This window comes from Zeus faber, assembly GCF_960531495.2.
Source record: "Zeus faber genome assembly, chromosome: 1".
Lineage (NCBI taxonomy): Eukaryota > Metazoa > Chordata > Actinopteri > Zeiformes > Zeidae > Zeus > Zeus faber.
In genome coordinates, this window is record NC_137193.1 from 31320516 (window position 1) to 31344890 (window position 24375).

Genomic DNA, 24375 nt, shown 5'->3' on the forward strand with positions numbered 1-24375 from the left:
TCACAGACAAAACCATAACATTTATGCGAGACTCTCTTTTTGATTTGTGGGCTAAAACGGCCAATTATCCACCATGGTCATCGTATCTGTCTGTCTGTCTGTGTGTCTGTCTGTCTATCTGTTGAAACAAAGTCATCAACGATGAAACGCGTTTCTTTGCACCGACAGCCACTCTCATATTAAGATGCTGGGACAAAGACATGGGACCAAAATAGCCATAACCTTAATAAAAACATAGCTATATCTCTGTTTCTCCTTCTCCTCCTCTCCCGTCTCCGTGTGATCCAGCCTGTGCTTCCAGGAAAGCCTGCCGGTCACTTACCAGGCCTGCGTCATGACCAAGGACTGCGAGCTGACCGAGTGGTCGGAGTGGTCCCCCTGCTCCAAGGAGTGCTATGAGCTCAACGGGCCCAAGGGCTCGCGCTCGCGCTCCCGCCGCGTCAGCCAGTTCCCTGTGGGCGGCGGGACTGAGTGCCCCACGCTGGAGGAGACGGAGCCCTGCAGCCCGCCGGGGGACGGCGGACCCCCCTGTGTCGTGTAAGTAGACAGTCCTGTACTCTCCCTCTACTCCACTCTCATCTCTCTCTAGCCTAGCTTCTACTCTACCTCCGTCTACTGTCCCTCTACTCTACCACCTTCTAATCTACCTCTACTCTCATCCCTCTCTAGCCTAGCTCTATTTTGCCTCGATGTCCCTCTTCTCTAACCTACCTCCCTCTACTCTACCTATATTCTAGTTCTACTCAAGTCTACCTCTATTCTACCACCTTCTAATCTACCTCTACACTACTCTACCTTTACTCTGCTATAACTCTTCTCTACCTTCCTTACTCTACCTTCTTTCTGCTTCCACTCTACCTCCATCAAGTCTACCTCTACTCTACCCTCCTCTAGTCCACTACTTCTCTACCTCTATGCTACCTCTACTTCTACTCTACCTTCCTCTAGTCTACTTCTCCTCTATCTCTATGCTACCTCTATGTTCACTCTACCTCTCTCTACTCTCCCGCTACTCTACTTCTACTCCAGTCTACCTCTACTCTACTTCTACACTACTCTACTTGTAGTCTACTCTGCCTTTACTCTGCTATACCTCTACCTTCCTCTACTCTACCTCGACTATACCGTCCTCTAGTCTACCCTACCACCATCCGTACTAGCTCTACACTATTCTACCTCTAATCTACTCTACCTTTACTCTGCTATACCTCCACTTTATATTCAGCTAGTCTACCTCTACTTCTACCATATATCCCTCTAGTGTACCTCTACTATACCTCTACTCTATCTCTCTCTACCCTACCTCTTCTCCACCTCACACTACTTTTCCTTTACTTCTACTCTACCTCCCTGTAGTAAGCCTTTACTCTACTTGCGCTATTTCGCCCTGCGCGATAACTAAACAGTAAGCTTTAATCAGAAACCGATCATGTATCAAGACACATTCTGTGTATCATGTGTATTAACACGAGGTTCCAGCCTCGTTTTCGGTCATTTTGAGGGCATTATAGACTTCATTTGCTCAGCACAAGACAGAATCTTAGCAGGAAATGAAATAGAATCCTCAACGGGGTATAGAAGATCATGTTTCATGGATGATGACATGGATGGAATGTAGCTACATGTGATGCAGGGTCAAATCGAAACATACATCAATTACTGGGGGAGGTGGGTTGGTGGGGGGGGGGGGGGGTCATAGCCCAATGGAAAATGGGTTAATTAATTACATTTCCTCAATCAAATAGCAGCATCACACATTAAACCTACGTCCGCTCTTCTTTTTCTTCCTACGACCAATTCTACAATCAACCCATTTTAGGCAGAAATAACATGATTAAGGCATGATTATCCATGCTGCCACTCCTTCACCTTAAAACCTTGAGCGGTTGATGCATCGACTGTTGTTTGCATTATTGACTTAAGTTATTAGCCTAGTATTGGTGAGAATTTGCTTTGCTGATCGCTCGTTGCCATGGTGTTGCTGATACATGACATTTAATTACTCATATATCTAGGAAGAAAGAAAACCCACTCCCCATCTAAGATGGATTAACACCACCTCAATTTATTGAGGTTTATCGCTACTTAGTTTGAAATTATGTCCAATTATTGCCCCTAGTAATAGTATTAAAGCAAAACCGGGGTAAAAGTGTTCCAATTTTAAGTGAATTTAATAGACCATATAGGATGAAGCGAGGCTGAAAACTACCTCATAAAATTCAATCAGACATTTATTCTTCTTTGGACAATACAGTATTCAAGCCATTCAATAGGTTCATTGTATGGGGTCGTATGTTTATTTCATGTGCAGATTTTATGCCCCCTGCCCCCACTCCTTCCCTGCTGATAATGCAAAATAATAAATCAGTTGTCATCCACCAGAGGTGTCTGCTATCGTTGGAGAAAGAGAGAAAGAAGAGGTGTGACCCTTATGGCAGTAGCCCAGTCCATATTATTGAAGGGTCCCTCTGTTAGAGTGTCCCCATCTGTGCGGCTCCTCCTCGAAATGTTCCCGGTCTCCCAGGGGCCTCGTTGTCCCCCGAACGATGCTGTGGCTACCCAGAGAAAGAGAGACACTGAAAGAGAGCGCTAGGTAGAGAGCAATGGAGAGAGAGAGAGGGAGAGAGAGAGAGAGAGAGAGAGAGACCTCGCTCATAAATATCAACACACTTTTATCGGTAACCTCAAATGAATTCCATTATCACCACAGAAGGAGGAAGACGGGGTTTGCCATTTCTGACCTTGGTTGGGAGGTGGGGGTGAGGTGTTGGTAGGAGTCCTGTTCCGTATTTCTGAAGAACTGGACCCAACTGAGTGCAGGAATAATATTTTTGCTGCACAAGAGCGATCTCTGAAGGGACACTGTGGTTTAATTGCAAAGCCCGGGGCTCCATTCTAAACAGAGAACCAGGGTCGATAGCATAAAGAATTCATTCAGTAGGAGATTTTAGAAATTCCTGTCTTCCTCGCAGCTCACCCGAACACATGCTAATGAAGTTCACTGTCGGATAAAAGACAGAAAACACGAGCTTGTTATTATTTACCGTACGGTCGATGCTAATATCACAGCTTGTGAAAGGCGTGTTGTAATCCTCCCTCAGGCCTGGTTCATGGTTGCTCTGCTGCCCTGCTGTGCAGAAACCCAAGCGTTCAAGCTCCCTGCTCCAAAAGTCTGCGGGGCCGCTTTATATGTGGCACAGCAAATCGAATGTTTCATAAAGTACTGCTGTGTTGTTTCTCTTCAAAGCAGTCATTATTGTAAATAAAAATGTGGAATGGATGGTCAACATGAATATGTACTTACTGGCAAAAGCTAGTTAATGGGTATGTCTGGCTTGGTGGGTAAGGGCTAGCACAGGTTGTACGTTTTTGGATATGGGATCTCTGTCCATTCACCCAATATTAGACTGGTAACCTTTCAACCAATAATACCTCGCCTTTTTCAACCATGCCATAACTATTTTTTTTAGAAAGTCACCAATGGAGGTGCATTGGTGTCACAGTTCTTACATTTGTGAGAAGGTGTACATTAGCCGATGGCTTTTGACTCTGTTAACCTTCCTCTGGACCAACAGATACAACTGGAAGGCCACCGAGTGGAGCGAGTGCCGGGTGGACATGTTGCTAAGCCAGCAGGACCGTCGCCGCGGGAACCAGACAGGCCTTTGCGGTGGCGGGATCCAGAACCGGGAGGTGTACTGTGTCCTCCAAGCCAGCGCAGACCCGGCCGCGGGTGTGGCCGCGCTGCCGAGCAAAGAAGGTTTGTTTTTAAGTTTGTGAGTTTTGCATATAACACGTTGCCGTTCCTCTCCATAGGGACGCCAAACTTCACGCGGCTGTGCCTGTCCTGAGTTTGTCACAGATAGATTTGTTAATCATGTTGCCGAACAAACGTACCTATGGATCCTTTCTAGACACAAAAAATGATATAAAGCTGTTGTGCCTGAAAAGGTGCCCTTCCTCAGTCCTGTTGAACTTCCTATAGTAGGTAGCTTACTATTATTGACTTCCATATAACAACTTCACACAGTCAGTAACGGATAAGCCAGTCATTATCACAAAATAACCCCCAACATGTCGATCAGGACTTCAACGCAAAGCGGCGGGGTCTTTTATCACTGTGAAGGGGGTTATTATGCGACGATCGGCTGGCTGTGCATTTTCCAGCTTATAACACGGCTACTTACTTTATAAAATAATACATTGACAGGGAATATTGATTGAATTGAATATACCGATAACATATATGAAAATAAATTTGACAAAAAAATACATATAAAAAGAAACCTTAAAAACAGTAAACTAGAAAGAATACATAATATACAGTATACAGTGAACCTCCAAGTTAACTAGAGACCTGAACTTAGGGTTTCTAAGTGTTGAGCGAAAGGGTTTCAGTTGCATTTCAATTTTTAACTAAGAAAATTATTTTATTTAATTTGACTTTGTATTAGTTTCAGTTTTCATCGATGATTACCCTGGAATCGACCCGCAGAAGTCTGTTGTTGGCATGGAGAGTCGTTTCCTCATGCCCTCCCTTTATCTTATGATAATGCTGATGGGATATTATTCGTGGGTGGAAGGAGAAACAGTCATACAGAAATATGGCGGAAAGATGGGAGAGAGGAGAAAGGGGGAAGATATGGAACCTTAGAAGAAGGGAACAGTGAACGTGACAGATGCAGGGGTCTGTCTGGAAATTTGGAATCCTAAATAAACAATAATTTTACTTTTTGTGTGTGAGATGAATTCACCTAGAATTGCGGGTACGATTATTCACCTATGTTTTGGGGAGGAATCGCTCAAATTTCAAGACATCCCTCCCTCTGACTCCTCTAGTGCTCATTTATTTCTATTATGACACACACAATACCGCCTCTCCTTAACTGACTCAATTTCCCGCAAGGACTGAAAACTGAGAGAGAGAGAGAGAGAGACAGAGAGAGAGAGAGAGGGAGAGAGAAGGAGCGAGAGAGCGTCATATGGCTAATCTTAAAGGATAGGTTCTCTGTTTTTCATCCCAGGCATATCAAAATGTTCGGTCCCATCAACTTTTCATAGAACAACCTCGCTGAACGCTTTCATATCGAGAAACTTACCACTTTGCCGCGACTTTCACTGTCCTTAAAGGGGAATACCAAACTTTTTCAGCAATTGCATGGCCCAAACGCCCCTGAGTTGTCATGAGCGACCACCGACGACCAAGCCAACGGTTCACGGCGGGGCTGGGGACAGGGGTTGGTTTAATATAATGGAATCTTGTCAATTGTTTTGAAAGACCCGAAAGACCCGATGACCCTGTGTTACGTCATTGATGATGGGTCCAGGTCTATCCCAAGATGTATTCTTTAATCAAGGATGATCATGAAATCCCCACGTCACTGAGCTTGTCCTGGTTGCATCTTTGAATCCACGGAAGTCTTGGTGATAAACACCGTGACCCTGGGTCCAGTGGGTAGTTTTTTCTATTTTGTACAGAGCAGATGAGAGAGACAGGAAATGGGAGGAAGAGAGAGGAAGAGACACGCAGCAAATGACTGCAGGCTGGTTTTTAAGCTGGGTGGCTGCAGGTGTTTTGCTGACATGCTATGCTCGCTTATCCGCTTATTTGTCACTCCCGCTTTTTGGGAGTCATTGATGGATCACCGGCGATCACCAGGAGAAATATATGAATTTGAGAATTAATACCTGTATGAAGCCAATGGGGCGAGAACGTTTTAGTACGTTTCAGAAATCAAGAAAGCGAAAAATCAAATCAATGATTCCATACAAGATTATGTTCTCGAAGCCAGATCGTTGGAGACAATTTTTCTTAATTTTATCAAGACACGTCCTAAGCCCGCCGCCTCCCCTCACCTCACCTCACCTTACCTTTCCAAAGCGGCACCTGCCGTTAAAACAGCTGTCTTCCAGACCCCCTCCCCCCCCAGCACGGCGGGTGTCGTCTTATTGATTACAGGCGGTGGTACAGGTCTGGCGTGGTCCAGCCACAAGGCTCTGGAGATCCTGGGAAGTTTCCTAATGTGGCCCTAGGTAGCTGGAACCCCCCCACGGGCGCCACTACCCCACGCCTAGACCATCTGCCGGGAGGGGGGAGGGATACCACCTGAGCAAGGTCAATCCGGAAGGAGACGTTCATTAATCAGCTCTTTGTTGCAGGGAGCCTTCCAGAGCCAACACAAATTGGACTGCAGACAAAGGGGGCGATTGTCAGACAATTAGAGTAGAAATCAAACCCTTTTTTTGCAGCGGGTAAACATCTGGAGCAACAGCTGCATTACCTTTGGAGTCATTTAGAACCGCGGTCGTCTTTTCTTATATTTTTGGGGGGACTGGGGGGGGGGAGGGTTTCTCGCTCATAGCGCGTACAAACAGGCGGAGAAAACCTATCAGACATAAGTATGCGTTTGTGTCTGAAAGCGGAACTGTTCCAGAGATTTGTAATCACTTTTATGAGTTTGTTGAGGTTGTTGTTTGTTGACAAAACAATGGTGCGGAAAAGTGAATTCCTAAATATTTATTTTTACACACACACACACACACACACACACACACACACATATATGTCCATATACACACACACACACACACACTTATATATATATATATACATATATATTTTATTTCTATATATTTTTGGGGGCTGTTGCAAGCTGCGAGTGTCTCGTATTAACAAAATGATAAATCAGAAAGAAATGAAAATGAAAGGGTTCCATATTCCAGGGGTAAGAAATGTAGGTGTTTTGGCGCCATACAAAAACAAAACGGCCAGAAAAAGACTCCTGGTTTTTCACACCTCTGATGCCATTAAACCGCTTTACAATATTGAGAGTTCCTACAGAGATGTATGGAAAAATATCATTTGGGAGGTAGATGTGAGGGGAAGGGCAGGCAATCACCTGCAGTAATAACTTTTTGGAAACAGGCCAACGGGGGCGGGCAGCGTGTTAAAAGGTGCTCTTAAAAAAGGACACACCTCTGGCCTGAGAGGAAGCAATTTGCATGTGAATGAGGGCGTGGTGCGAGGGGGAGGGGGGCAGGGGGGGTCTGGGGGGGCGATCCATCAGCGCGATGACCTTGCACTGAGTCGCTCTGGCTTTTCCAGAACCAGCCACGAGAAGAAAGCCCAAAGAGAGAGGGAGCGTGAATTCCCCTGTCGGGAGAAAGAATACTCCAAAGATTTGTTGTCTCTCCCTCGAGTGGGTCAGTTCTGGCGAGACTGGAGGCGGCTGGGAAGGAAGGTTGCAGGGTGGAGGAAGGTTTCTCGAAGAAGAAATTCCTACTTATTGGCAGGATCCCCAATTTTTAGCCAAGTCTAGTAAAGTCTTTGAGTTACTGTATGAGGCTTAAAGCATGTCATGGGAATCTGTTTGTGTTTACGTTTGGTTGCACTAAATTGCTATGACAATCAATTATGGTAATGACTTACGCCTCATGGTAATGACTATTACACAAACACAATTTGTGTTTTTCAATTAGCCCGCTGAAGATGTGTCGTTCGTGCCGAAAACAAAGGCAATACAAATAAAACCCCCAACACCTCGCAAGAAAACGTTATGTTTTGGCGTGAGGAAAATTGATAGGCCAATATGAAAGAATAAATAGATATTTATGATATTATTCAACGTAGGCTTATCTAGTCCCCGCCATGTCAAATTATTGATATTAACTGAAGCCCAGCATCTCATTTCATTGTAATTGTTTTGCATCCATCTGGACACCGACCTTTTAAAACAAACTACATAACCCAGCCCGATGTATAAATAACTTTTATTCCAATCGCCGAGCCACAAAAGGAGGAAGAAGCAATGCAAGGAAAGGGGACACACTGTTCATTGGGAATCATTCTCCCATCTAAAATCAACAAAATGTCTTTGTTATTTTCATTCTCTCACAGCCCTCCGCCCGGTGGACAGCTACCTGTGCCTGGCCGCGCCCCCCAACACCACCCAGCTGTGTCACATCACGTGCCCCGTGGAGTGCGAGGTGTCGTCTTGGAGCGCCTGGGGACCGTGCACCTTCGAGAACTGCCAGGACCAGGCAGCCAAGAAAGGTGGGGAGGCCATGATGGATTATAACAAGCAATGGTCATTTAAGTCAATCAATAATTCTACATTAACCACAATCCTGGCGAGCAAAAATCATTTCAACTGATAATAGGTCTGGCTCAGACTAGCTCTGATTTACGGCTGCATGCTAACTATGTTAGCTCAATGCATGGCTGTAGATGGGTTCAGCTAGCCTAGCTCCTGTGAAATGAGGGAAATAGACCTTCCAGCTCCTAAAAAGCTATTGTTATGGGCTATTTGTAGCTAGTAGGCGGTTTATTTAGCTGATACATCTTGTGTCTTTATGACTAGTAAAGATAAATGCAGGAAAACTAAATCTTGGTTGTTTTAAATGCTGCTACATTCAGAACAATTCAGAATGTATCCATTGAATGAGTGCAGTGATCAGATTATAAGTAACTTTGACCAGAAGTTAATTTCCTCCCTTTGATAACAGTGAAGTATGGTAATTGAAAATAGATTGAAACAATGCTTTGTCCATCTTCGCTTAGACATGTACCAAACGTGTACAAAACCATTCTTCTGCTATTCCAGCCCTATTGTCCAGCTCCCATTCATTCTGGAACGCTGCGTTTGCATTTATTATTTCATTAAAATGAGCAGAAGCACGCCAGGTGTGAATAAGTACGTTCATTATATCGAGGAGTTTGTATCTATGCTCTCAAGCCAATCCAAATCCATTATTGTTGGGTTAAATCCATCCACTGGGTCTTGGTTTGAAGCCCTTATTGAATCCCGCTATTGATTCGCCGCAGTCAAGAAAATGAAGAACGTTGCAACCAGACACCTAATCTAATAATTATCGAAAATGAATTATTCATTTTAGTTCAGAAATAACAATATATATGGTTATGTTTTCACCCTATGTAAAATATTTACTGATCACCACAGGGAATAGTAAAAAATATGTAAAAAAAACAAACCATATATATATATATATTCAGTCCTACACAAAATTGGAATCAAAACTTAGATTTCTTTAAATTCCTCTAAATATATTTTAAAAGCATAGTAAGTAGCATCTTTTGATGATAATGACTCTGAAAATATACATTTCAAAACATCTCTTCAGTAAAAAAAACAAATTTCACAAGATGATCTTTTTTTTTTTTTACTTATCAAGTCAAATCTTATCACCCCATTGGCAGATTCTTGATGAATACAATTTTAAAGAGTCCTTCGGTTTTCTCTCTTTTGTTTCTCCTTTCTTTTTGGTGTGCGATGACTTGGAAGAGCGTATGAAACCCCAGCGACAGTGAGCGTGGTGGTGTTTCACTCTGTCATTCGGTCGAGCCGCGTTGACAGACTGTGGCGGTCAAATTGTGTTGACACACTCGCTGTCCCTGCCCTTTAATTATCCCTCTCCGCCGTCGCCACCGCTGCGTCCCACGATGACTAATTCATATTGACTCTCCGCTAATGAAGCATGGCAAACGGGAGGGAGGAGGCTGGAGAATTCCCCTCAATGCATCTTAATGACGGATTCGCTCGTTTGCCCGACCCCGCCGCTTGTCGACCGCTACTGTACTCTGTGTCAGACATGCACACACACACACACACACACACACACACACACACACACACACACACACACACACACACACATGCACGGACTTGCTCCAAGTGCCCTTGCCTTTGCCCCCATTAGAGTGGGGGACTCTGTCGGCTCCTTCTTGTCACGAAATTCTCTTTTTGACGACACTAAGCAGGGTAAATTTGAGTCTTACGATTCCACTTGTGTCTGTTCCTAGATTGTCTCTCGGCTTTACTTGCTTTTCAGGGAACATTTTCCAGTTGTAAACAACCTGCTCAGGGTCAAAACGAACAATGATTTTGTCTGAACGTGTGCTTAACTCCAGAATAAGGGGCTTGTCTTGTTAAAACCAAGGATATTTTCTTTTACATTTTGCTGAAGTGGCAAATTTTTCCCATCGAACTATATATATATGCCATAACTACAGGTATATAACAATATAAAATATATATATATATATCAAGTTTAGGAGTTCAGCACACATATTGACATCACCATTGCACCATTGAAGCTGATTGGCTTAAAACACAGCAAAGCAGCTCCTGGCATTCTTTGGCTATAACGCATTCCAGAATGCAATCATCTGGCAGTTAAATGTTCCCAAAGTCTACGCAATCTCTTAAGCCTCGGGTTGAGTATTGAAATTTTATACTTTGATTGCACTACTTTAATCCAGTTGGGTCCAATTGCAACGCTGCTGTCATCTATCGATACCTAAAAAGTTTATCTCATATGTCAAAGACCCGAAAATAGAACTAAAGGTTACCAGACACTGTGAGTTTCCAGTTCAGTATTTCTAATATATTTCAAAGAGAAGCTCTGTATTGGAAAAAATATAATTTAGGAAAAGGTATCTGAGACTAGATAGCGGCGCCAAGCGTTTTAAAACTCCGTAGCCATCCCAGGACCGAAACCAAAATTCTGAGAGGTCATTTCATGGGCGACTGTGCTTTCCGTCTGACGGGAGCCTTTGCGCTCACCTCGGCTATCTGCCGGTTCCCCTTGCTCTCCCCCGTAATGTGATACAGCGAGCGAGTGCAAGCGCAAGTGAGTGATCCCTGATTAAATTGAATTCCCCGCACCCCCAGTCTCATCTTACCTCTCGGCGAAAAACCCTCCAGCCTCTCCCAGCCCCTCGCCGATGGGGAAAAAAAAGCTACCCATCTACACATCTGGACACATCACCCTGAGCACACGTTGACGATGACACCGACTGATCAAAAAAAAGGCGATGTTGTCGAGAGGAGGAAGAGGGAACAAAAATGTGAAAGACATCTCCACCATCTCTTCCTCCTGGCGTTCGCTGACAATGCCTCCTTATCTGTGTAGAGCAGCACTGTGGATTAAGGGGATGGGGGGGTTGACCTTCACAAGGTCAGACACATTGCTCCCGGCCCCCCCGTCCCCGTACTCGGGTCCGTAGTCTTGCGTCGGAAAAAAATGCCAAAAATGTTCCAAAAACCCACAACCCTCAAATCCGGATTGTGTTAATGGATCTCCGCCTACATTAGTCACTTTGTTTGAGAATCGGCATAACGAGGGGACAGAAAACACCTATTTCTCTCCTGAGACGCTCCTGTAATTTCTGCCAACGTTGGCGGTAATGGGCTTTCACGTGAGAATTCTCTTCACTGACGTCGAAGAGAAAAAACATTCAGGTATCAAACTTTGGTATTTCAGCCCAGACAAAATGTCGATATTTCCCTATCAATACATTTCGTCCAATCCAACACATTTTGACGCCTATTCCCACCTTTGTGGGAATTTGACATCTGTTCACTTCTACCCCCCACCACCCTGACAGGCTTCAAACTGAGGAAGAGGAGGATCGTCAACGAGCCGACAGGCGGCACGGGGAACTGCCCCCACCTGGTGGAGGCCATACCCTGCGAGGAGCCCAGCTGCTATGACTGGCTGCTGGTGAAGCTGGACGAGTGCGTTCCCGACAACGAGCGCGATTGCGGAGCGGGAACGCAGATCCCCCAGACGCAGTGCGTCAACAGCGAAGGTATGTAGGAAAAGCAACATTACTGAAATGACAACTCACATTGTACATTGTCAATTAAAACTGAAATATTGACCCGATCAGGTAATGGAATATTATAAGATTAATGGCATCCAAAGCAGCATTTTTTTTCAGCTAATTCATAAATATATATGCTAATGAGGTTAATCTAATCACTTTATATTACAAAGAGGTTAACTCATTATTACATAGTTCTATTTACCTTGTTGACACCTTACCTTAGCGACGTGAGGGTCAGGGTGGCTCGCAAACCAAAACCTCTTTATTTTGTGTCACAATTTACCCTCTGACAGCTCAGAATTGTATAAATTAGGATGATTTGACATGGATACATTGATAGCTCTCACTGGTTTGGACACTAAGCATTTGAAATGCTGTAGTTGCCGTTGGGGAATATGGGAGGGTTTCTGTTCTATGTCCAAAGATGCAGAGGATTGTGCCATGTATTGTGTCTATACTATGCGTGTAAGGTGTGCATGTTGTTGGGGGGGGTAGGGGGGGGGCGCGCTGGAGGGAGTGCTGTGTATGCCAAACTGAAGCGACACAAGCTCCAACCTGTTTGCCAGTATCCCTTGGGGTCCAACACAAGCAACTCACCATAATTGCGCTGGCCGTGAGTGTGTGAGGCACCGGGAGACCAGTTCTGGCACTGCCCAAGGGATCACACACACACGTGCACACACGTACGCAGTCACACACCTTTTATTCATACAAAACTTAATCCAGTCTGCAGAGACCTGATAGAATAATCCATTATGGCCTCGTTTGCTGCATCGATGTTAAACTATGAAGAATGAACCCAATATAGTTACGTTGTTCTTCATTTTGACTCAACATGTAACCCCAAGGACACAAAACTCCCCTCTCAATTCTCAATCCTCGATGTTCATTTTGGGATTTTTTCTTCTCTTCTTCCTGCATGTGATACAAATCAAATACGCGCTAAACTCTGTATTCAATCATTCTCTCCCCTATCCTCTCCTCGTATCCTCCACCGCGGAGCAAAAATTTGTTGTCGTGCGTGTAACTGGAAGCCCCATGTAACACGCACGATTACAAATTCGAATTTGTTATCGTGCGTGTATATTTCTTCGAAGGAGATTCCTTCTGGTGAGAAGTCAGTTGAGGGACGTTTTAATGGGGAGGGGGGAGGGAAGCGGTTTAATTTCCATAGACTCGATTAGCATAAGCAAAGTTGTATTATGACTATCAGGGGTCTGGCGGGGGAGGGGGGGAGAACAAAGGCTTTTGAGAGCCGGTTCGCGAGACCTGCGCTACCGCGACGCCCCAGTAGGACAAAGCAGGGAGTGATGAGCAAGAAGGAGCTCAACTATCATAAGAGATTCAGTGATGGGCTGAACATCGGATATATGATATCAGGTCGGCTTTGTCTGAACAGGGAGACCAAGATGGCTTGCATGCATGTTTGTGTGTGTGTGTGTGTGTGTGTGTGTGCGTGCGTGCATGTGTGTGTGCGTGTGTGTGTTTGAATACGGTTGTGCATGGGTGTGTGTGAATATGGCAATTGAGAGAGATTCCTGCACCATAGCACTGTAGCTGCTAATGAGGGCTCCTGGGAGAACGAGGGCGAGTACATAGTGTGGAGGGTGGAGGAGGGGGTTGGGAGGGGGGCATTCATATTCCTCCATAATCAAGGTCCCCCATTCAAACACACACACACACACACACACACACACACACACACATACACACACACGGTACACACATGATATAGACTTGTACACACTTGCCAGGTTCCAGCCAGGTATTTTTTTTTTTGAGTATGAAGTCGGTTAATTTGCGTCTAATTAACAAAAATAATAATGATAACAATTTTTGTTTTGAGGTTAATTTTCTTCTGCGCAGTGGAGGTTGACTCTAGGAAATGGAACTAAATGTCAATGAGATAGTCAAGGAAGCTTGAAAAAATAAATAAGAATAAATAGTCAGTTTATTCTTTTGAGATAAACTGACTATTTATGAGAAATGTATGTACGTAATTGATGATTTATGCACTTAATTTCAAGGAATTTAGTTAGAAAACCCTTGATTTTTACCATAAATCACCACCCCATTTCTTGTTTTGAGAAATCATATCCAGTAATCTTATTAAGTAGGTTCCCCCATCTCATTGGCAAATCATTTCCTCGATTCAAGCATTTCTTTTTAATTTAATTGATTTAATTTCCCTCTTCTGCAGTGTCACTTTTCCCAAACCAACTTCTAGCATCCAAAATACCCAGTCTGTTTACATGGCTGTGCTCCTCAGAGGCTCAGCCTATGGTATAAGCAGGGTGAAAGCCCAACTCAACTTGGAAATAGCATTGTTAAAGCAACCCTTGCAGCTTTAATGGAAATGTCTTTCAACAGAGAACAGTCCGTAATACAGTCTCAAATACAGTGTTTCAGCACCACGGACAGCGCATGTGACTATATACTGTAGACCTCTGCATTAAAAGCTGTGAGGTCCCAAAGAAAAATATCCCTCCATTTCACACCTTCTTTACCTCCCTCCCCCTTACGACTGCTTAATTCTCATCCCTATATGCTAGTGTTAAACATGAACCATTTCCAGGACAACTTCAGGTAAAGTAGCTTGAAAATGTGGAGGAAAGAATGTCCCTCTCAAGGTGACCTTGGTGTTTTTTACCCTCCCGTCTCTCAGTTGGAGTGGAGCGAGCCTTCCTCCACTTATGGTGCCCTGTTGAATCAAAAACCCAATGGCAAATTTTATTAGCGCCGCCCGCTTCACAAAGTCAGCTCAAATTTAGCCTGCCTTTTGTCCCCATTAGCTTTTGAGTGAACGCTGGGAGGCAATCTCAAGTACAACGCCCCCCCCCACCCAACACATGAATGGAATAGAGGAGATGTCAGGCCCTATCTTGCCATGCTCAGAGGGTTCAGACACAGGTACGACTCTGCGTGATGTCTTCGATGTTTAAAAAGAAATTTGTGCCGCTTTGATCACCCCAGATTGCTCGCCAAGCTAAGTGGGGGGGGGGGATGCTTTTGTAGTTTTTGTGCCACCGGTAACACTGCCGTTTATGACGGCCAAATTAAATTCATTTCCATTGGAACAGTGGCGTCTCATTGTGAATGGATTGGTCAGCGAGCTCGCATTGCTAACTTTGTGATGCAAAGTGATGTGAACTTTGTGTGACAGGTGCTCTGTGGGAGGCTTTCTCCCACACTTTGCTCATCTTTGCAAGTCGTACACTGTATTCCTCTGCATGGATTGTTGCTGGAATGGAACTTTAAGAGGGCGTGTGTTCTTTAGCCTTTAGCAAATATCTGGCGCCGGATCCTTTCGCCACCAACTCACTGTTCAAACTGGAAGGAGATCACTTATTCATGTCATTAGGTTTTGTTTGTTATTGCGTTAAAGGGACAGCAGGAAGTGTGTGTGTGTGTGTGTGTGTGCGTGCGTGCGTGCGTGCGTGCGTGCGTGCGTGCGTGCGTTCGTGCGTGTGTGTGTGTGCGAACCGTCCGATCACACACGACATGCCTTCGATCAGGAAGGGTCGGAATCCATCCGTGTCATACAAAACAGTTTAATGACTTCCTCCAGCGTGTGTTGGAAGACTTCCATTACCCATTACACCCCCCGACCCCACCCCTCCCACCCCCACTGCTATTGTGGAACACACCCCCCACCCCCTATCCCATCTCCACGAGCTCCCTGTGGCATTCCCTCAGAGCCACTCTTGACTTGTTCCTGCATCGATATCCTCTTGTCGGCTTCTGATGGAAAATGGATTTGTGTTGTTCCCTCCTCCCCCGGAGGATGGGAGGGGGGGTTGTCCCAGCCATGTCATTGGATGCTGGTCGGGGCATTGTTTGTTGGACCTTTTCAAAAAGTAGGAATGCGACAGAGGGTTTGGGTGGGGGGTGGTGCTTGGCAACAGATAGGTTTGTGGCTCTAGATCAATATTAAGGTATCCACTTCCAGCAACGCACACACACGCACACACACACGCACGCACACACACACACACACACACACACACACACACACACACACACACACACACACACACACACACACACACACACACACACACACACACACACACACACACACACACACACACACACACTTCGAGGAAAAAGACCTTCAATGGACCTTGAACTTGTAAATTCTGTATATTCTCCCTGGTGCCCCATCCACCCATGTTTGGGCAGGGTTTGTGAAAGTGCAGAGTGGTCCGACTCTTCTCTCCTTTCAAGGTTTAAAAGCAGGATTCACGAAGCTTAGCAATGTTGAAAAGGCAGTGTTTTCAGTAATGGCGACAGCTTCCAAAATAATGGAAACCATTGAAAAACCTTACGTTTTGAACTTACTTACCTGAGACTGAAGACATTGCAACAAAGTCTCATCCATCTCCTATAGATCCCATATAATGGAAAACAGTAGCAACGACTCAACAAACAAACAACAAAAACCTGACTGGGAAGATATGGAACTTCTTAACCTAAACACATGGCAAGAAATACATTTTAAAAAATCAGTTAGATATATTCAATACATTTGAAGAGCCTTGCCGTGAAATGGATTGGAAAGACCCTCGAGCGAAGAAAACCTGAAAGCCATTAAAGGTTTTGGGAATTCTGTTTGCCTGGATCCAGCTCAAGGTTTAAGATGATAGGGAAGGTTGACTAACGGTCAAACCAAATTGTCTTGAAAGTTGAGCATCATTCGTGTCCTCCAAGGGATTATTATTAAGATTTTCTCCATAAAATGGCATTGAAGTATTCGGGGTGAAACTTAAATACATAGTGGAGATCTTAAAAAACCCTAAATATACACACAAATATTTCAGCCAGCACATTTTCAGTAAGCACTCGCTTAAAATGATTCCTTAACGTCTATTTATATATATTTTCTTAGCCCAAGGGGTTTGTTGCACCCGGCACAGGAAGATAATTTGCACTTTGGTTGTGTTGGTCACTGGAGAATTTGGAACATCCAAAGGCCCTCCGCTCTCCTCCGCTCGCCTCATTCTCATCCGATTAAGCCGACATGGTATTAATACCTTATCATACCTTACCCGCCAAGCGCTATCGCATTAAATTGCTGTAATGCGTTAAGTACATGCCGAAAGTAGAACCGATGCTCTGGTATCTGGAGGACTGATGCACCCGTTGAAAATGCATGTGAATGAAATGTTATATGAGCACTTGAATTAAACATGAATATATATATATATATATATATATATATATATATATATATATATATATATTTACAGTATATATATTATACGTGTGTGTGTGTGTATATATACACAATATATGTCGGTGGAGGCAGAGACATACACCACCTCTACGTACTATAGACTCCAGGCAGTAGTACATTTCCACCAAAGTACATATGATGAATTGTCCCGCTGTCGGTGGGATTTTCCACTGTGGAAGATACGTAAGGCTTTAGTCAGCTCGCGCATTCTCCACAGAGGCATTCGTTTCAAAATGAACATAATTCCGCTCCATGTCAGCTGGCACCGGCGTCACTGAGCGATTACCTTAATCTTGTCATGCTCACTCAAATTAGAAATTTCAACTGCCGCAAACCTCATTTATTCATGAGGTTTGTACATTCTTGTGCCGATGGGAGCCTCTCAGTATGATTTTTTTGTGTGTGTGAGTGATAGCTGACTCTTTTCATTTTCAAATTGTGTGTTTTTTTTGTTTTTTTTTAGCTCAGTATGTATTTATGAAACTACATTATTCTGTGATGCAAAGCGCGGTGTGGATACAAACCCACAATGCATGAAACTGTTTTTTGGGGCAAAGACTCTTAGAGGTTACGAGTCACTCGTTCGCCCTGTATGATTATAAAGTCTGTTTGTTTAGTTGTTTGTTTGTTCATTTATTTATACGGTTCCCATGCAGGTGAATATGTGGAGAGGCAGCTGTGCAGGGACGCCATCTTGCCCATGCCCGCCATCTGCGAGGTGCCTTGCCCAAAGGACTGCGCCCTCAGCCCCTGGACGCCCTGGTCCCAGTGCTCGCACACTTGTTCGGGCAAGAACACGGAGGGCCGACAGATGAGGGCGCGCTCCATCTTGGCCTACAACGCAGGAGAAGGTAGGATAAGATAAGAACACAACCTTGGGCACAGCAGCGTCGAAGCGCTAACATATGGAGTTGGTCTGGAGTTCAGCTTTTACAAGAACTCAGTATCGAATCGAATTGGACTGCCAGGAAGTCACAGTCATGGTATTGACTTGCCCCTTTCTTGGTACTTGGTCATCGCTACTCAAGTTTCACCCTCAGTGGTATGTAGTTGGAATTACCGTTCTTGGAATTAACTTTGACTTATATGTTTTGGGCTTGGACCTGATTGGTCATCAGGATTATCATTATCATTAGCATCAGCATTAATATAAGTATTAGCGTTTGCGTCAAAGACACTGATGCAAATACTGAATACTACCAACGATGGCGTTCAATTTCTGCTGTTTACCTGATATTAGTCCACCAACCTTATGCTGAAAGGTGATGTGAATCATTCTGTGTGTGTGTGTGTGTGTGTGTGTGCGTGCGTGTGTCTGTTCCCCTTCGACAGCAACTGCAAAGGTTGTGGCTTGGGTTACTGTGATGCAGGGTAAGCTGCACTGCGATGCAATTAGTTAGATAGAAAGATAACAAGCATGGACTGCTTACTCTCTACATTGTCAACGTTTAAAGGCCGCCTCCAGCCACAAACTTTGAACCGTCCTCAAATGAGTTGTTTGTCAACAACATATGCAGGAGACTGGAATCGAGCCACCTCAGAGTGCCATAGAAAAAGCTATTAAAAAGCTAAGGAACGCATAAACATTACTGGAGGGGTCCTTTAAAGTCTACTGTAGTAGATACATTGTGCTTTGCCTTTAAAAAAATATTGATAACTTCTTTGCATTTACTTCTTCCCAAGGTCCATCTCTGCTGTCAATGGTCCCTCCGATCTTTGGTATATTATCATCTAACTTTCTTAAGCTGCTTTCACACATGCACTGTAAACCTGAAATTATTCAGACAATACCCGGATGAGCTGTGTTGGTAAACTCAAATGTCAGAATCATTTGACCCGGACATTACCTGGACTTGACCCAGCCAGCACTCTAGTACAAAGTCCGGGTAATGATTGAATGGTATGTGTGAACGGAGCTGGTAATTATCCGGATCATTCACAGCGATGGAGTGGGCGTGTCGCGTGTTCTTCTTTAGTATTCTTTTCTTTTCAGTATCAACGCAAAAAAAAAAGCCAAACTACTGTTTGTCCACCATCATCATTGCATCACGTCCTGTCTCCTCCACGCTCTACCCAGGCTCCGCCCCTTGTCTAAACCAAACAGAGCATTTCCAGGTGGTGTAAATGCATCTGACACAGACAATCTCAGTTTTTTTGCTACATGTGTGAAAGGCTAAATCCGGCCAATGTCTGGATAACCATGTCAGGACATTGTGCAAAGTGCATGAGTGAAAGCAGCTTTAGATGGCAGTTTTGCTCTCTTAAGTGATTCTTTTTTGAGAACATAGCAGCGTACTGTACTGTAGCCTCCATATGTTTAACTAGAGCGGAATAGAAATATTGCTGCCTAGATCCCAATATCTAACCCCTAAGCCCTAATCCAAGCCCTTAAACAGTTGGCTCAGCATTATCACTTTAGATCTTAAAGAAACACATGTGAATGGAGTACTTCAGAACATGATCATTCCTAAGTGTTAAAGTGTCTCGAAAACCCCAGGTGAGGGAAGCTGTCCATATGTGCACTCTAACAGTAATGGAATGAGGCTAAATTGCATGCCTCTGGGTTACGGGCCAACACTCTGAGCTGCCATTCACAGCACGCTCCCAATCGAAACATCTTATGAGGAAAGCAGGAGGCCGCACAGATGGTTTGCGTCTTGCTTGGCAGTGGATCAGGTTTTTTTTTTTTTTGGTTTTTTTTTTACAGTTTCTATCATTTTTAACAACTCCTGTCGTCTTGTCTCTTGGACCACATTGCATGTCACATTGGATTTGGCACATATGCAAGATCTTTGTCGGTACTGGCGGGGAGGCTTCATACATAATGGATTTCTCTTCGGATGGATACTTGAAGGGTCTCTTCACGCGGTGGGCTCCAGGAGGCTGTCCAATGCCAAAACACAATCATGCTGCCTGTTGTTCCTCCTTTTATTAGCTTCCGCGTTACTCAGGTGGTAAGCGCTGTATCCATCGTAGACAGATGACAAGCACTGGAGCATTGAGTCAGAGACACCAGCTCACACTGACTGTGCTGGATGAGGTGTCAAGTCCTGTAGACCTTACCAGGCCATCTGCTTCAGCAGGCTGGAACAATACAAGGAAATACTGCCTGTACCAGGACACAACCGCGCACAGTGAAGCAGCGGGGATACCCTTTTTCCCCCGCATGGTTAATTTGGCACACAGTCTAACAACTGTGGGAATGTCATGGTGGCGCAGGCTACTGTGACGGTATGAGCAAAAGATTCAGTACCATAGGGCACACAGGGTTAGGGGCAAGGATTATGAGGCCAACGGGGCACAACCCGATAAATAACTGCTGCATAATCCACAGAGCAAACAAATCCGTGGCAGCGGTGGAAACACAAATCAGATAAGGGGGAGGAGGAAGAAATGTCCTCCAATAGACATTTATCTAGGGTACGTTAGGTAGCACTGGGTAGCTCTAGTCTGCTGCATTGGTCTTCGTATCAATCGTGACATTGCCAACTCAATGCAATCGCATCTTCTGTCCGTATCTCTGGAAGAAGAAAGCCCTTTATCACAGCCAGTTCAGCTGGTCTTGTAACAGCTGCCATTAATTGGTCGGCACCTTCAATGGCGTCTGCCGCGCTAATGGCCGACCTTCTCCATGAGGGTTCTGGTCTCCCGGGGTGCTAGGCGTTGCTAATGACACACTTCTGCTGTAAAACCCACCTGTGTCCGTGCTCAGGGTCGGAGAATTTTCTACGTACATATCCCCCCCAGGTCACCTGACATATGTCAACCCCCCCGACCATTGCTGGTCCATCTCTGGTTTGGTCTTTTGTAGGTTTGGAGCTCTGGGTTTGGTTTTCACAAAGTGAGGGTAAAATCAAAGTCAAAATGCCAGTCTGTAAGTCTGACGTAACCGGCATTTAAATAACTATCGATCTCTCCATCACCCCTAGGTTTAAATGCTTGTGACCCTGCGATGACCCCTCCCGTATTGTTGGATTGTTGTATTCTGTCATGTAAAAACCTTTGTTTGTCGTGTTCCACATTGTCTGGTTTTTTATGTTTTACTGTGGAAAAGGTGGAATACAGTGCCCCAACGCCAGCGCCATGCTGGAGGTGCGAAACTGCAACGACCACCCCTGCACTGTGTACCACTGGCAGACAGGGCCCTGGGGCCAGTGCATCGAGGACGCCTCCATCCCTGCCACCAATGCCTCGGCCTCCGGCCGAGCAAGGGGAGACGACGCCTCCTGCTCGGTGGGCATGCAGACACGCAAGGTCATCTGTGTACGGGTCAACGTGGGCCAGGTTCCTCCTAAAAAGTAAGTAAGACCCCTAACTACCCGCACAACACACAAACACACGCACATGCTCATGCACACGCGCACACACACACACACACACACACACACACACACACACACCCTTATACATCTTACCCTTATACTCCCATAATCATGTTTGGAGTTGATTTCATTCATTAAAAACAATGTTTAAAAATAAGCGAATATTTTAAAATATAATAATAATAATGATAATTATAATAATAATAATAATAACAATAATAGCTGTGTGAAAAAACTGCAGCTTTAATTTGCAATATCAAAGTGGGCTTTCTTTTCTTCATACCCGCTGATCATGTTTTTTTCATCATTTGCTGTGTCTATCATTCCTGCTGCCTCGTGGCGGTGTAGCGTTGAGCCGATGCACCGCTAGCTAGTTGTTTTTAAAGCGTCTCACTCTGTCCTGCCTCAACCAACCCCCCCCCCCTTGAATCTGCTGGGAACACGAATAATGTATTTATTTATTCGACAGAGTGGCAGCATTATTCTGCCAGCGGAATATACCTCCCCCCACCAAAAAAGCTGGTTATGGAAATTAATTCTGTTTCCCTCCTGCAGTTACTTACCCCAAAAAATCCACCCAGTCAACGTGCCCAGTCACCCATGTAAATAAGCAGAGATGCATCAGCCAGATTTGCAGCAGCAATTAAATAAACATATCTGTAGTGCTTTCTATATTGTATTATATTGTATTATATATAAGGGTACACTAATGCAATATCCCCATATTATGAGCCAATGCCATGCAAGAATAGATCTAATGTTATGCTCCTGCTCCTGCTGGAACACGCAGTGAACGCACAGGCACATATACACACACACACACACACACACACACACACACACACACACACACACACACACACACACGTTCCAAATCTCAGAAAGGCAAAACAACTAAGGGCAGGCCCCCCAGAGGCCTGCCTAAAAGCCACCCAGCATGCTATCTCTCTGGCCCTGCTCCAACACGTCTCTATCATGCCTTCCGAAGGTGATGCACGGGGGGTTTTGGCATGTGTGTATGTGTGTGTGTGTACCTGAGCATTTCAATGACGTACCTCCAGGTGTCCGGAGAGCCTGCGCCCGGACACGGTGCGGCCCTGCCTGCTGCCCTGCAAGAGGGACTGCATCGTCACCCCGTACAGCGACTGGAGCCCCTGCCCATCGACATGCAAAGCAGGTAGCTGATTGCCTAATTTGTCGTTGTAAAGGTAAACAAAAACAGATAAATGTCAAAGAATTGTACATTTTGTATTGGTTTACCAGTATTACATTTACAGTTATTTGACGTTTATCCTTTTTTTCTCCATAAACCTCAATGTGTGATAAATGAGATGGGTAGAGGAATGATAGCTTTTTTTTTTTTTTCCAGTGTTGATTCATCATGTCTACCACAAAAAACATCATCAAACCACATATGTAGTGAGAGGAAGCTATGTGCCAAACCACGTTTCTCAAAAAGTTTCAGTGTGTAAAGGGATTTCACGCTGTTGCTAAGCGATGTGGCCACCGGAGCTCAATCGCATATGCTCCTCTGCACCTCTAACGCTCTAATTGCCTGGAAATGTGTTTGCGGCACACAGAAACAGCTGTGCGGAGCGGTCCAAAACACTTGTAAGCTTGGTCATTTTATGTTTCGTGCTTTTTTTCCCCTGAGCCATTTCTTTCAAGAAGAAACATCCTTTCAAATTTGTCTGTCATCTGTTTCGCTCATACGCCCATCTGTCTTTATTTATTATTCCGTCGGGATCATCGGCCGTCGAGATCTTCTAGCTTCCCTGGTTGATTTGGCAATGGAACTAGACTCGCTTCAAGGTGATGGACATCTCCAGTAAAGCGACCCGGCCATTAAAGCAGTCTACTCCAACACAATATGGCAGGGCTCCCTGTCTTTTTTTCTCCCTCTCTCTCTCTCTCTCTCTTAATTTATATATAAATATATATATACATACATACAATGTGATACTGTTGGTATCAATGTGGGCTTCCTGTGAAAGCGATATAACCTCCAGCACACACAGGCTCTATGGATACCGCAGAACAGATGACGTAGAAAATAATCAATATTCCACTTGATTTCATGAGCCCCCACCACCCTCAACCAGAACCTCCCTGCAGAGATCAACCTTGGTTACGCTGCTTACACATTAACATGCCCGATGAAGTATTTATGAGACTCTCGCTTTCTCTAGCATTGTTTGTGAGACACACGATACGCAAGAATTGAGTGAATGAATAATCTCCTTTTCCCTCCAGAGTCGAAAGTTGGAAGTTGGAAACAGGTTGTCCTGACGATTTACAAATGACACGCTAATGAAATTGTGTTGTATTCATGATGGCTTTTTATTTTATTTTTTTCCAAAGGCGGTAACACAAAGAGGAAGCAGTCCAGGAAACGCATCATCATCCAGTTTCCAGCCAACGGGGGTCAGGACTGCCCCGACGTGCTCTCTCAGGAGAGAGAGTGCGAGGGGCCATCGGTCTGCCAGGGCTACAGGTAACTAACAATAGGCCAACACCCAAGTGGAAGGGAATAGAATAGAATAAAACACACCAGAATAGAATTTAATGACTTCACGTTTACATACAGTAAGACATTCTATGCCTCTAGGTACCAGCCTATTCTGCTTAGTATTTTCCCAATGCCAAACAAGTGAATGTACTGAAGCGATGTGATGTTTCCGTTCACGTCCTTGTCCCCAAATATCTTTTGTCTTTGCTGTCTGAAACGCAGGTGGAAAACACACAAGTGGCGACGCTGCCATCTGGTTCCGTGGTCGGTTCGCCAGGACAGCCCCGGGGCCCAGGAGACTTGCGGACCGGGGCTCCAGGCGAGGGGTAAGAACAGCAACCACACACACGCACACACACACACACACACACACACACACACACACACAGACATTGCCAAATATGGTAATATGGTTTGGGGATATGGTTTTCGTCACATTCCTAATTTTGAATCCAAGACTGCGATGTGTCCGCAGTCATGCATGGCATGTCTTTCATTGTGTGTTTGTTTTCTGCGCTATGTAGAACAGAAGTTATTTCAAACAGAGCAGGATCATTGAAAACATAAATAGGCCTCCATCTGTTGAAGGGTCCACAGAAAGATAAAACGAAAAAACGAAAAACTAAGACATTTCCTGACAAAATCCCATCACACTGCCAAATTACACAAGATGCCAACT

General features: G+C 44.6%; 1 protein-coding gene across 1 annotated transcript in view; it reads left to right on the forward strand.

The window, feature by feature from the left end:
• The window catches only part of thsd7aa (thrombospondin, type I, domain containing 7Aa), a gene marked incomplete at its 5' end in the record, with an annotated part of 98066 nt that overhangs the window by 46202 nt on the left and 27489 nt on the right, over positions 1 to 24375 (forward strand). The window contains 10 exons of the mRNA XM_080023318.1: positions 289 to 537; positions 3576 to 3760; positions 7898 to 8053; positions 11408 to 11611; positions 17522 to 17716; positions 18198 to 18236; positions 20920 to 21163; positions 22249 to 22364; positions 23549 to 23681; positions 23919 to 24022. Of these exons, the coding sequence (XP_079879444.1) occupies positions 289 to 537; positions 3576 to 3760; positions 7898 to 8053; positions 11408 to 11611; positions 17522 to 17716; positions 18198 to 18236; positions 20920 to 21163; positions 22249 to 22364; positions 23549 to 23681; positions 23919 to 24022 (1625 nt within the window). The remainder of the gene's footprint in view (positions 1 to 288; positions 538 to 3575; positions 3761 to 7897; positions 8054 to 11407; positions 11612 to 17521; positions 17717 to 18197; positions 18237 to 20919; positions 21164 to 22248; positions 22365 to 23548; positions 23682 to 23918; positions 24023 to 24375) is intronic.